Below are 14700 nucleotides of genomic sequence, written 5' to 3' on the forward strand. Positions count from 1 at the left end.
GATCTGTGAGGCAGCAGTTCCATATGCTGTCCAAAAGCTGAAGCCCAGATCAGCACCTGCTCCTTTGAGGGGCACTTGCCGGATAGCCAGTAGGATACTTAACAAAATAGCATGCATTCTTATTGACCCGATGTCAGTCTAAAGAACATGCAGGGGAAGAGGGAGAAAGGAGGGGTTCCTGAACATACGGTGGTTGAGGGTAAATGAGCTGTCCATGTGGCTGATCTGTTGGAGCCTGGCGTGTGCTGTTCCTGCACGACTCCAGAGAGCTGGCATAGTTTGAGACTTCCTGTCAGCTGGAGAGTACTTGAAGCTTAGGCCCTCTTGAACTCTGGAAGCAGAAACATACTTTATACTTACTTGTCAGTCAATGACTGACAGATTCTTTTATCAAGACATTCTTACGATGCACATGATAAGCACAACAATTTTAAAATTTAATTCACTCAAGTCAACAATAAAACATGCTGGAGAAACTCAGTTGGTCAGGCAGCATTTGAGCAAAGTGATGATGACGTTTTGGATTGAGACCCTGCATCAGGACTGAAATGCCGACTAGCACCTTGCCTTTTCTGATCTGCATTTGGCCCTTTGGGTTCCTCCAGTAGTTTGGTTTCGCTCTGGATTCCAGCAGCTGCAGTCTCGTGGTTCTCGTATTCAAAAACCGGCCAGGAAAAATGAAGCACATTCTGGTGGTTTACAGCCAAATTATTTTGGCACGGATGAATGAGAGAATGATTGACTTCTGGAGTCTCCAGTGCAACAGGGGTTGACCAGAAAGAAAGAATAAACTTGCATTTGTACCTGGACAAAATACAAAGGAGATTTCCAAGGAAGAACTATAAGGAAACATGGAGCAGGTTAGTATGGTTTTTCTTGGAAAAGGAAAAGTGGGAGCAAGTCTGAGATTGAGATATTAAGACAGAGAACCCAGCACTGGGTGGGAGGGGAAGGGGCAGAGATTTCAAATACTTGTGAAAAAGCTTAGAGGGGCATGAAAACAAACCTTATTACCTGGAGCACAGTGAAGGTCTACAACTCTCACTCTGGTCACTAACTACTGCACACTTCAACAGTACTGTGTTGTGCAGAAGAGCCATGAGCCAGTACGGGGAGGTAGGAAAGGGCAGGGGAGCTCACTTCAAACCAGCATGTGAGTTGTATGCCTTCCTTTCATGTGGTGTACCTGCTCTGATTCTGAACACCCTCCGGCAAAATTAGTACCTTGGAACCAAAACACCCATCTGCGAGGAGCCACAGATTTAATGTATCATCACTGGCTTCTGTTTCCCAAGGGAAAGGGAAGAGGAGGAGGAGGAGGAGAGAGGAAGGGACAGTGGTTGGTGATGGACAGGGGAGGCTGAAAATGGGTGGAGATGGGAGGGGGATAGGCAAGGTGGAGAGTAGGAGGATATGGGAGGGAGGAGGGGAAGAATAGGAGATGGTAGGGGAGAGAGTGTGATAGAGTAAGAGTAGAGGTGAGGGGACAGAATGGGAGGAGCAGAGTAGAGAAGGGGAGAGTAGCAAAGAAGGAAGAGTGGGGAAAGTGAGAGCAATCACAGAAGGAGTGAGACAGGTTGAGAAGCAGGACCATTTACAGCACTAACAGAAATCCTGGGGAAAGCAGTTGAGACCCATTCAATGGGTTTCCTTTGCATTTGTTGTTGGAAATGCAAATCATGTTCAAGTGCAGAGGTTGGTGTGTGCCCTCTTAGATGGATAAAGGCTGCGGGGAATAGGATCTGGTCAAGGGACCACAATTTTCACCCAATTTCTAAATGCTGGCAGGATTTTAGATTAGATGGAATATAATCAATGAAAGGTTGGAAATCTGTGCTCCATGCCTACAAAAAGAGAGTCTGATACATTCAAAAATGTATATAGAAAGGGCTTTGAGAAAAATCTCCCAGTCATTCTCATCCATTTAAATACTTTTCCTTGTTTTAGCGACTGTTAGAAATGTTTCCATCAAAAATAGTATAAAATGGAATGATGCCACCATTCTAAACATTCAGAAGCCACCACCCTCCCTCAAAATGGGAACAGCAATACTGGCAGTACCTTGCTATATATCTCCGGCCCATGTATCTGAACTGGTAAAGGCAGATCCTATAAGAATAGAACAGTCAATGATTGGTATATTCACACATTATTTTGATCACATTCTTCCAAATGCAAATCTAATTTTTTTCTTGAATTATACTGATCCAAAAGTAGATTCTTTCTACCAGACAGACACTAAGCTGAAGGAACCCACCAAGTCAGGCAACATTTATATAGGGAAATGGACATTTGATATTTCAGGTTGAGATCTTTTACCTGCACTACTTTTAAGAGGAGGGGACAGGGGGCCAGAAGATCTCAATACATGGTGGAGAGTATCATAAGGAGCAATGAATGGAGGATCTTGACTGTCTATTTCCTTTCATAGATCCTGCCTGGCCTACTAAGTTTCCACAACATCCTCTGTGTTACTCCAGATTTCAGCATCTACTGTCTCCTGTGTCTCCTTTCTAACAAAGTTAACCTTGGTTTTTCAGGGGAAACCTCAAATGCTTCAGCTCATGTATATCTCCAGAACTTGCATGGGGAATCGCTCTTACATACTGGAAACCAAAGTCCACCAGCAACTGTAATGAGGCTGGTAGCAGAAAGGTGCATTTACCTCATGGCCAGATAGGTTTTCCACTCAGACAACTCCTCCAAGCTTGAGGACTAGTCCTGCTTCCATATTGAGGTGACAGCAAATGTACTAAGGAATGAGGCAGAGTTTGGCAAACTTACAGCACAAATCTGCAGCATTTTTGACAGTCCAGACTGTCTTTTTCCTCTTTGGCAGACACAAAGGATTGGAGATTGATGTGTGGAGTGTGGAGTGTGAGTACAGACACACACATAAAATAGACGTACAATATACACACCAATAACACCCCCAATCCATACACACGTGCACACTGCACACATCCACGTGGAGACAACGATGTACACTTTTTCCATGTACCCTCTTTATACTTTACCCTCAATCTCCAACTTATTCCCCAATTTCCTCCTTCCTCCAAGATCTCTCCCATGGTCTTTCTTCCCTGAAGCCTGCTTCGCCAAATGTTAGGAAAATTACAGCACCTTAACCTTAGGGAAATCCACTTGATTCCCATAACATACAATGAAAGTGCAGGCAATGTTACTGCTGGTGGTGATTAACTGTCTAATACTGGAAGAACTGTACCAGTTATATTGTACTGTATCACCTTCTATTCAAAACAAATAAAAATTAGTTCATCAGCTTCCTTTCTCAAAAATCCCCTAATATGTACTTACTCTAAAATTGTGAGAAAATCCATTAATTCTTGAGGGGACATCTTATTCCAGTACGCCAAGAGAGCATCTTTAAGAAAAAATAGAGATTACAATGTTATATAAAAATGCAAGCTTATGGAAATAAATAACAAGTCAGCATCATCAGAATTTTGAGGGAATCATCAAATATGTCTCCTTTATGCAAGACAGGAACCAGGATAATCCACGATATTAAAGGCCAGAGAGTCTATGTCAGTGGTAGGGAAGATAGTGAGAAATAGCTCAGATACTGGATGAGCCTATGCTTCATTTTGCGCTGTTCATGTATAGCTAATTCCCAGAATGGAAAGCATCTCTAATGAGGAGAGGCTGGAGAGGATACATTTGTTTAAAAGAAAGAGACGGAGTGGTCTTGACAGGGAAAATGTGGAGAGGATGCTTTCTCTTAAGGGGAATCACAAATAGGAAGTCACTACTTAATAATAAAAATGGGTTTTCCCTTTAAGACAGAAAAAGGCTTTTTTCTCTTGCTGAGAAGGTTGAGATACTTTGGAGCTCTCTTCTACAAAGGACTGTGAATCAGAGAGTCTTTGAGTAGTTTTAAGGAAGAGTTAGATAATTACTGATAGCCAAAGGGTTTAAAGGTTACTCGACCAGGAGGGAATATTTAATTATGATTATGATTGAATCACCCATAATTTTATTAAAAGGTGGAGCCAGTTTGATGGGCTGAGTGACTGACACTTGCTCTCAGTTCAAATGGAAGGGGGAAAGGCAGTGGAGGGAGACACTAATGCCAAAGCAAAGAACGCCAGTGAAAATGCAAAGTTTCACACACTCTCACAACTGGTAGGTCTGCTGCAGAAGCTTATCAACTTCCTCACACAAAAGATGCTCATCATAAGATGATGAGAGGCATTGATCATGTGGATAGTCAGAGGCTTTTTTCCAGGGCTGAAATGGTTGCCACAAGAGGACACAGGATTAAGGTGCTGGGGAATACGTACAGAGGAGATGTCAGGGACAAATATTTTACTCAGAGGATGGTGAGTGCGTGGAATGGGCTGCCAGCAACAGTGGTGGAGGCTGATACGATAGGGTCTTTTAAGGGACTTTTGGATAAGTACATGGAGCTTAGAAAAATAGGAGGCTATAGGTAAGCTTAGTAATTTCTGAGGTAGGGACATGTTCGGCACAACTTTGTGGGCCGAAGGGCCTGTATTGTGCTGTAAGGTTTTCTATGTTTCTAAAAATAACCCTCGTCTTTCATCATTTCTTGGGACAGTGTTGAAGATTGGGCACAGCACAGATGAGGGAAGCAAAGGGAAAATCAGTGAGAGTGCATGCACACTTCAGGATGGTTCAAAGGCCAATCTATTGCTCACACTGTTTCTGCCTCAAAGACCAACTTGGAGAAGCATTCACATTCACTGATTCACATGGCATGGATATGTCTCACTATGGCCTGAAGCTCACTCAGTGTCTATTGTCTCTCAATTCTTCAGAAGCCTGGAGGTCCAGTGTGTCAATAAAGTGAATTAGGGGATTAATGAGGGACTACATACTGGGGTGATGTTAGCTTCCTTTGAGATCGTGACAGTGATTCCACTGGTATTGCTGCTGTCTCACAGCTCCAATGATGTAGGCTCAGTCCTTAGCTGTGTAGAGTTTATATATTCCCCGTGACTACAGGGCCTCCAGTTTTCTTCGTTTTGAAGCTAAACTAAAATATACAAACTGATATAACAGTGCATTTAAATTCAAAGCACTGGTTTGAACTGGGTATTGGAGAGCACTCTGACTGGCTGCATCTCAGCCTGGCTCCAATGCACAGGATTATAAGAGGCCGCAGAGTGTTATAGACTTAGCCTGCTCAGAAAAATAATCCTTCCCACCACTGAGGATATCTTCAAGAAGGTGGCATCCATCACCAAGGCATTTCTGAACAGTCCATGAGCTTATGAAAACTATTTTGTTGTTCTTGATTTGTGCTATTTATTTGATTTTGTAAGGTACAGTAGTTTCTTTGTCTTTGCAATGCACTCCTGCAGCAAAACAAATTTCACATTACTTAAGTTAGTGATAATAGCTCTGATTCTCATGCAGAAAGCTCTAGAAGGGTAATAACACAATATATTAAACACCCCCTTCCACTAATTACAAGTAACAAACATATATTAGACCCAGGTAGACTGTATAAACCTATATATCTACTCACAGTCTAGATTTTATTAATTATTTACTAAGGTCTGACCATACAAATATCTGATACTTACATTAGATTAGATTCAACTTTATTGTCATTGTGCTGAGTACAGATACAAAGCCAATGAAATGCAGTTAGCATCTAACCAGAAATGCAAAGAACAGTGTTATTTACAAAATAACTGTGAATAAAAAGTAAGTGCTATAGCACACAAATATAAAAGTACTGAGACAGCACAATATGGGTGCAATACTGCTTAGCGCTGTGATGTGAGGTTCAGCAGGGTCACAGCCTCAGGGAGAAGAAGGTCTTCTTGTGCCTGCTGGTGCGGGAGTGGAGGCTCCTGTAGCGCCTACTGGATGGGAGAAGAGTAAACAGTCCATGGTTAGGGTGAGATGCGTCCTTGATAATGCTTTTCACCCTGCCCAGGCAGCGTTATGGTAGATGTCTCAATGGTGGGCAATTGGGTGCCGATAATCCGCTGGGCAGTTTTCACAACACGCTGGAGTGCTTTGCTGTCCGATATGGGACAATTGCCATACCACACTGAGATGCAGTTGGTGAGTATGCTCTCAATGGTACAGTGGTAAAAGTGAAATAGTTATAAATTTTAATTGATCTACACCTTCTTTTGATCTCTGCAATATTCACACCTACAAGAGTGTTGTTATTATTCCGTCAAGTTGCTTCCTCCAGCACACTGTGGGTCACAGTGCAAGTGTCTGGAAACTCCAGGTCTCTGCTTTATCCATCAATAGTTACATCCTACCACCTGCCCAGTAAACTCAGACTCAGACTCCTCCATCACATCAGTTGACCCAACCTCTCTGGTACATGGCTCCCAATTTCCAGGGCTTCAACAGCTCTACCACAGTAATGCTCTAAGCCTTAACGGCCAAATCATACTGATCACTGGAAGCATCTCCATCGACCTTCCTGTCTGTGCTATCCCTTTAGGTTCATTTTGCTTCTCCTTGCTCATCCCTGAGCTCTGAATGCAACTGGAAACCCCTCTCATCTCACCTGTGTACCAGCAGCAACGATGCCAGCTTATGTCTTGTGAACTATTAGGACTCTTCTCCAACAACTGCAGCCTCATTGTTTCTATCACAGCACTTAGATGTTAGATAAAAGGGAACATTTGGTGACCCAGGTAGAGAAAGGTGACAATATGTGCACTACAGAGGGTCACGATGCAAACAGGAACACTCCTAGCCACTGGGAGTGAGTCTCATCCAGATATCAGATCCAGGCTAATCCTTGATGAAGGACGTCTATTCACACTGATCTTGCATCTGAGCAGGACTTCGCCAGATCCTCCATGCCTTACATCAATCCCATGTCCAAATACATTGTCTTAGCTTGGGGATTTGAGTTTACAGTTAGAAGAGCCCAATGCGGTGTACCTTCAGAATCACGAATCCATGCTCTCAACTTCAGACTGCCCTGACCCACCAACATTGACTTCTCTAATGAACCCGTTCCTCACCACTTACTCCACATGGCTATGTTACCCCACCCCCGCACTTGTCAGAAAGAAACATCTGTACAATTAGCCCTGGTGAGCTCACCAGCTATGACTGGAAAATCAAATCTGAAACCTGATGACTGACAAATTCCGTTTCAAATTAACTGTTGCCTCCCCACGGGGGATCTGTGACAACACAACTGAAGTAGTCAACTATTTTGCGGTATGGTATTCGCTGGGTTAATCCAGATGTGTGCAGTTGCATCATGAGAATGCTGAATTCAGACTAAAGATCACTTGATATCAGTGCTCACCAAAAAACCACAGCACCACGGCCATAGTGGGTTGTGCTTGTCATAAAAGGCCAGGAAAGGTTTACTGCTAAGCATTGCTCTATAGACCTGATCACACCTTCACACCTATTTCCACTCTTCACCCTGATGCTCCATTTTGTCTAACAACTGGTGGAGGGGATCTAACATGCTGAAAGCTCTGTGTTACGATGAAGCAGCCCCCAGGAAACAGTGAAGCTTAATCACGTCACCCAATATAAACTCACCAAATGAATTACTGGCTGCATGATTCTTCATTTCTTCCACTGGAGTCATACTCTGTGGTTGCTCAGTCTCCCCAGTACCTGCCTATTGAACTTTCGTTGTGGTGCTGAGGATATCATTTTGACTGCAGATTCTGTGGATGTTCCCCAGGCAATGTACAGCATCCCCTTCTGAAATTGGCAGCAATGATTTTCAGCTATTGCCTGGTACTGGGAAGCACAGTGCTGCAGTTAGCAGAGCTGCTGCCTCACTGTGCCAAAGTCTCAGGTTCAATTGCAGCCCACACTTCCAGTTTCTTCCCTCATCTCCAAGTTGCATGGGGTGGTAGATTAAATGGCCATTGTACATTGCACTTAGTGTTTAGGTGGGGGCTAGAATCTAGAAAGAATGAATGGGAATATGGGGAAGATAAAATGGGATTAGTGAAACAGGGTGGCAGCACTTGGTTAGCCTATTACTGTGTGTGTTCTCTCTCTGTCTCTCTCTCTCTTTCACTCACTCTATGACTTAATCTACTAGAAGGATGCCCTCAATGCACAGCAGCAGAATGGTGTTGTGGTTGCATACTGGAGTCAAACCAAGCGATTGCTCACATATTTCATCACCCATCGTCCATACCCAAGTCAACCACTGCACACCATCCTCTATCTACCACTGTTCGACCACTGCAAGCCTGCAATCATGCTTCACATAGAACAACTCATTTCTGAAAATCATTTCCACAGTGGAGGACAACATCCCTGTGTCCCCTTCTGTGACAGACGGCTTCATCTTAATTCCCTCAACAAACTGTCCATAAACCCACCAACCTTGCAGTGCCAGATCTAAAGCAGTTTTGAAGTTGTTTCTTTTCACTGAAAGCTTTGGTGAAGCAGTGAAAGCATGGGTCCCAGCTATGCCTGCTTTTTTGTCGGCTGTGTGGGACAGTCTATGTTCCAAGCCTACACCGGCATTGCTCCCTACCTCTTCCTACACTACATCGATGACTGCACTCATGCTGCTTCCCACACCCATACTTTCATCAACATTGCCTCTAACTTCCACCCTGCTCTCAAGTTTATTTGGTCCATTTCAGTCACCTCCCTCCACTTTCTTAATCTCTTTGTCTGCATCCCTGGAGACAGATGAGCTACTGATACCTTTTATAAACCCACCGATTTTCACAGCTATCTGGACTATACCTCATCCCACCCATCACTTGTAAAAATGCCATCTTCTTCTCCCCATTCCTCCATCTCTGCTGCATCTGCTCTCAGAAGGAGGCTTTTCTTTCCAGGATAACTGAGATGACCTCCTTCTTCCAAGAAAGGGAATTCACTTCCTCCACCATCAGTGCTGCCCTCAGCCACATCTCTTCCATTTCACGCACGTCTGCTCTTACCCCATCCTCCCGCCACCCTACCAGGGATAGGGGCTGCTCTTGTCCTCGCCTGCCACTCCACCAGCATCCGTGTCCAGCACATAATTCTCTGTAACTTCAGCCATCTCCAACAGGATCTCACCACCAAGCACATCTTACTCTCTCCCACAGTTTCCGCTTTCTGCAGGGATTGCTCCCTACATGACTTCCTTATTCACTCGTCCCTCCCCACTGATCTCTCTCCTGGTACTTATCCCTGCAAGTGGAACAAGTGCTTCACCTGCCCCTACACCTCCTCCCTCACTACCATTCAGGGCCCTAAACAGTCCTTCCAGCTGAGATGACTCTTCACCAGCAAGTCTGCTGGGTTCATCTACTGAACCCAGTGCCTCCATGTGGCCTCCTGTATAGGTTGGGAGACTGCTTCGTCAAACATCTTTGCTCCATCGGCCAGAAAAAGTGGGATCTCCAGTGGCCACCCATTTCAATTCTACTTCCAGTTCCCATTCTGACATGTCAGTCCATGGCCTCCTTTACTGCTGTGATGAGGCCACAATCAGGTCGGAGGAGCAACACCTTATATTCCATTTGGTTAGCCTCCAACCTGATGGCATGAACATCGATTTCTTGAACTTCTGGTAATCCCCCCCCCCACCCCACCCTCACCATTCCCCATTTGTGTTTCCTTCTCTCACATTATCTCCTTACCTCTTCATCACCTCCCTCTGGTGCACCTCCCACTTCCCTTTCCTCCATGGTCTTCTATCCTCTCCTATCAGACTTCCCCTTCTCCAGACCTGTATCTCTTTCACCAATCAACTTCCCAGCTCTTTACTTCACCCTCTCCTACTCTTCCGGTTTCACCTATCACCTGTCACCTTGTACTTCTTCCTCTCCTCTCCCCCCCCCCACCACTTTTTTTTTTTTTTACGCTGAAATCTCCCCTTCCTTTCCATTCCTGATGAAGAGTCTCAGCCCAATGTGTCAGCTGTTACTCATTTCCATAGCTCCTGCCTGGCCTGCTGAGTTCCTCCAGCATTTTGTGTGTGTTGCTTGGATTTCCAGCATCTGCAGATTTCCTCTTGTTTGTGACCTCACAAATATTTCTAGCTCATTGACATATCTGCCACTCTATCACTGGTCATTACCATTCTTTCTTTACCTTGCTACTACCTCAGCTGTAACATTTCATCCCACTGTCAGTGTAGTTTTTGTGGGGGGTTTTCTGTATCACTGTTCAGTAATGTTAAGGTTGGACTTTTTAAACAACACTCCACTAACTCTTTAACAGATACAATAATGTAAAGGTCAAACACACAGCGCACAGCTCTTAAAGGTACTTATGCAACCAAAGTATTTTTCATCCAAGGCCTAGATACATGTACTACAGTACAATTCCTTCTGACAGTAACATTATTTTGTATCATGTCTTTTCACATATGCATAGATTCTGCTTGTTACATTTTCACTGGCAGAGGCAGCTTCCTGGTAACTTGTTCCACTAAGCTTTGACCAAGTTCAGGATCGGCGTTCGAGTGAAATCAGATTCTATTTGCTGCTCTGACCTGGGAGCTTTATTCAAGGCAGCCTTACAGCTTCAACCAATGGATTCCTGACTGAACAATGGCACGGCTCGATTGCAATGAGCAAATGAGGCAAAAGCAACAATGCAAAGTGACATAGTCTAAATTATTTTTTCCTCTGAGATGCTCTGCATGGCTCCTCTTCTCTACAATCCGCTTGTCCTTCAGCACCACCAATCAAATGATTTGCCATTCAAACACTTCTACCTGGTGTTCGGTCCAGGGATATCAACGGTTATCCTTACATAAGGGATACTGATGAAGGAACTTCAACCCAAAACAGTAACTCCATAACTCCATTTTGCCTCCCACAGATGTGGCTGACATGCTGAGATTTTCCAGCATTTTCTCTTACTTAATTTAGTTTTCAGCATCTGCAGTTTTTGAAAATTTTTTAAACATTGGTTTTCTGTCTGTTTTCCATATACAGGATTGGTGTTTGAGTGTTTTACATTTTAAAAGTTAACAAATTAATTATATTTACAACAGGACGATTGTGGCTGTTCACCACTCTGATGATTGTTTTCCTGTTCTTTCAACCAACATTTGAAAGCTTATCCCTGAATTGGGCCTTTGATCAGTTATTGACACACTGGTTAATATTCAGCTGATATTGTTTAATATTGAAGAAGATTTATGCAAAAATACAATTGTCAGCCTATTGCTGGATTATTGTTGTGCAATACATTCGTGAAGACTAAGCAACTGAGTGCGAGAGTGGTAAGGCAGTTCTCAAAGAATTCAAGAGAGCTTTTGTTAGTTCTGTTGGAGCAGAATTTTTAGAAAGGAGTTGGATGGGTTCCAGTTTGGCACAGCAATAGCAACACACAAAAATATATTCCTTTATTGTTCTGCATTGCTCAGACTGGAGAGGAATTTTCACAACTGATTTTCACTGGACTGGGAATACTACATTTTTTTTGGGGGGCGGTGGAGGTTTGCTCGTCTTCTACGTTGCATACAGTTAAAATGCTCCAGAAACTGAGTCACAGGATATTATCAAAAGAATCGTTACCCCTTATCGGTGTATCAATTTCACACCTTGTCACGGAGTTGGAAATGAACACGTTCCTAAAGGGAACAACATACCTTCCGACATTGTTTTAATGATATGTAGAAAGCACATAAGGAGACTTCTTATTTCATGTTGGTCTAACTTGCCGTAGTTGGATAAATTGCTCCCTGTTGAGCTTCGTCTTTGTTGACTCTGAAAGACAAGTTCATAAACAAATATGTGCAGGAGCAGCTGGACACTACTGACTTTAACTTCACAGCCATCCATGGAGAAGCTGAACTGCTCATTCACATGGAATGTTCCAACACTCAGATAAGGCACAGAAGTCAGTAAACAGGAATTCTGCCTTGTTTAGTTTCATCCCAACATTAGATTTGTTAACATTTTCCTCAAGGTTTGGAATAACCAGAACTATGGATCAGATTGCACTAAACACATGACATCAAAGGGGAAACACTTAACCCATTATGCCCGTGCCTGCAGCTGGATAGAACCTTGACTATTCTTAGCTTCCCCACCCCCCACCCCACCCCCAACTATGGCTGGACACAGAGTAGGAAACGGATCAAGACCAAACTGTTAGTTCTGGATTTGAACTGGTAGCTCACAAGCAACAATATCAAGAATTAAGTTATATATCCTTGTTATCAAGTATATTACTCAAATCATTGATTCTGCATAAGATTATTGGCATATTAATCCAAAAAATAATTTCAGGATGTATATTGTATATGGTACATTTCTCTGGCATTAAATGAAACTATATTAAGCTCAACACTATATAACTTCACATGACATATTCTCCAATTTCTCTTCATTAAGGTCCAGCAAGCCAAGAAGCCCTCCTACCCACAGAAAAGATAATGTGGCTTCAACTTCAGATATTAACAGCAGGTCGGGCATTGCCAAGGGAGAAACGGAGTTAATATTCCAACAGTTCTGATAAAAGGCCTTCAACCTGAAGTGTTGCTTCTTTCTACACAGATGCTCTCTGACCTGCTGTGTTTCTCACACATTTTCTGTTTTTGAGATTCTAATACCATTTAAAAAAAAACTGGAAGTAAGTCTCTCAATCAGACTAAAAGTACTCATTAATATAGACAACACACTCTAGCAATGTGGCAGCCTTGCTTGTATAATTCTTAATGTTGGATGCATTTGACATATTTCTGAAAAATTCCATCTTTGCACCAGGATATGGAATTAAGGTTTAAAAACAAATGACCAAGTTGAAAGAATTTTCTTTACAAAGTCCATGGAATTCCGCCTTTCCTCAGCTCTCTCTGGTGTACACGCACTAAATTCATTGCTCAAGGTGCCTCTGGAATCATCACGCTTCAACACCGGCCCACAAGACGTGCTGTATCCTACTGACAAAAATAAAGCCACAGTCACAACAAGCAGAATTTACAGTTAGACACAAGGCAATATTTACATTTGGAGAAAGTGACACCAATTTAAGGGGTGGTCTGGACTTTGAAGCAACAACTCAGAAATTTATGAATGTATTATGGAAAGAAAGTAAAATCATTGTAAATTATTGTAAATTTGGAAACATGCAGTACTTGGTCATAACTGATAAAATGCCATCCACTGATGAACAATGATCAGCATTGTCAATGCTATGTTAAACTCCATGGTCATCCTAAATAGAAAACAAAGCAAGCAGAGTCTCACATGATTTCTTCTTAGTCCAATAATTTTTCAGGTTGCTTACACCACTGGCAGAGTCAACAATAATTGTCCATCCAAGCATGGTCTTCAGCCACCTTCTTGGACCACTGTAGCCCTTCCATCTTTGGCAGTCCCATTGCATTTAGGAGTGTGTTTCAGGACATAGATCCTGCTTTAAGGAAGAAGTACAAATATATTTCCAAGTCACAGAAATGGCGAGGAATCTGCAGATGCTGGTGATCCCATGTGCTACCTTAGTTTTCCTTCATGATAGAGGTTGTGGGTTTTGAAAGTCTGGTCTGAATGGTTTAAGTAACTGAGATGTGTTTGTAGATGGTACAGCTCCAAAGTATCTGTAAAGCAGTGGCGAGTCTTTAGGGTCATGGATGAACCTTTGTAATTGTCATGGATGTACTTAGCTTCTTGCTGCAGTTTCACTCACCCAGACAAATACAGAAGTTACATTCCTGACTTGCAGCCATTGTATCTGCATTCAGAAGAAAGGTTTCAACTCAAAACACCATTTCTCTCCAGACGCTGCTTGACTTGTTGTGTTCTTCCAGCTTCTTGTTTGTTGCTCCAGATTTTAGTGTCACCAATTTGCCAAGTCTCTTCAAGGTATTCCCTCCACTCTTTGAAAGGAGTTCTGTGTGAACCTCTCTCACTGCTCCCACTTAGTGAATTCTACTGCTCTTCAACCACATTCTCACTCAATCATTATACCATAGCCACGTCCTTCCAATCCAGAAGAGACTCAAAGTGAATCATTAACCCTTCACAAAATGCTGCCTGACCAACTGAGTTCCTCCAGCATCATGGTTGTTCCTCCAGATTCCAGCATCTGCACACCCTTGTGCTTCTGGTTTGACAACTAACCCAAGTTCCAGCAGCTGAGGCACAAAAGTGGAGGAGGAGTTAAACCCATGAGGTCTGCTCTGCAGTGCCAAGCTAGATTTATGATCAAACCTGGCATCTCAAGTATGTCTGAGAAATGTCCTTAAAGAGCTGCACAGGAATAATTAACCCAGAATATCAGTACAATTAAACAGGTGGAATAAGGCCAAGTTTACAGAAACAATGAACACATGGAAACACGAGATGAAAGTTAAATAAAGTAATATTCTGATTAAATATCTAAACGTTTAGAATCTCTCTTGATGGATGAATTATCATAAGGCTAAGCAGCTTCATTTGCTCATTGTAATCACGTCATCATCTGCTTTTATTTCTGGATCTTGGTTACTGAGTGAAACAAATTAAATCTAATTTGAGTCTGTGGGCATATAAATTTATTCCTAAAGTTATGGCAATAATCTTTTGTTCCCTCCCCAAAACAGAGCTGCTGAGACTAATTAGAGTTCATCTCACCCTGGTGGGGATGTATGCAGAGTTATTCTAAAGATTCAAAGAACATTTATTATCATAGTACGTATGCAGTGTACAACCCTGAGATTTGCTCTCTCCACAGCCAGCCACAAAAGAAAAACCATGGAACCCGTTCAAAAAAAAAAATCACCCCCCCCCCACATGAGCAATAAAA

The 14700-nt window shown here is 42.8% G+C and overlaps 1 protein-coding gene across 4 annotated transcripts in view; it reads right to left on the reverse strand.

Annotated features, from left to right (window-relative positions):
* The window catches only part of dock11 (dedicator of cytokinesis 11), a 322191-nt gene that overhangs the window by 121137 nt on the left and 186354 nt on the right, over nucleotides 1-14700 (reverse strand). For 3 of the 4 annotated variants that reach the window (XM_063060509.1, XM_063060506.1, XM_063060508.1), the window contains exons 34-38: nucleotides 12735-12856; nucleotides 11561-11678; nucleotides 3319-3385; nucleotides 2062-2109; nucleotides 189-331 (exon numbers count right to left, since the gene is read on the reverse strand). In XM_063060509.1, coding sequence (XP_062916579.1) covers nucleotides 189-331; nucleotides 2062-2109; nucleotides 3319-3385; nucleotides 11561-11678; nucleotides 12735-12856 — 498 coding nt within the window. The remainder of the gene's footprint in view (nucleotides 1-188; nucleotides 332-2061; nucleotides 2110-3318; nucleotides 3386-11560; nucleotides 11679-12734; nucleotides 12857-14700) is intronic. The other variant, XM_063060507.1, reaches the window with a different exon arrangement.

The sequence above is a fragment of the Mobula hypostoma genome, chromosome 10, assembly GCF_963921235.1.
Source record: "Mobula hypostoma chromosome 10, sMobHyp1.1, whole genome shotgun sequence".
NCBI lineage: Eukaryota > Metazoa > Chordata > Chondrichthyes > Myliobatiformes > Myliobatidae > Mobula > Mobula hypostoma.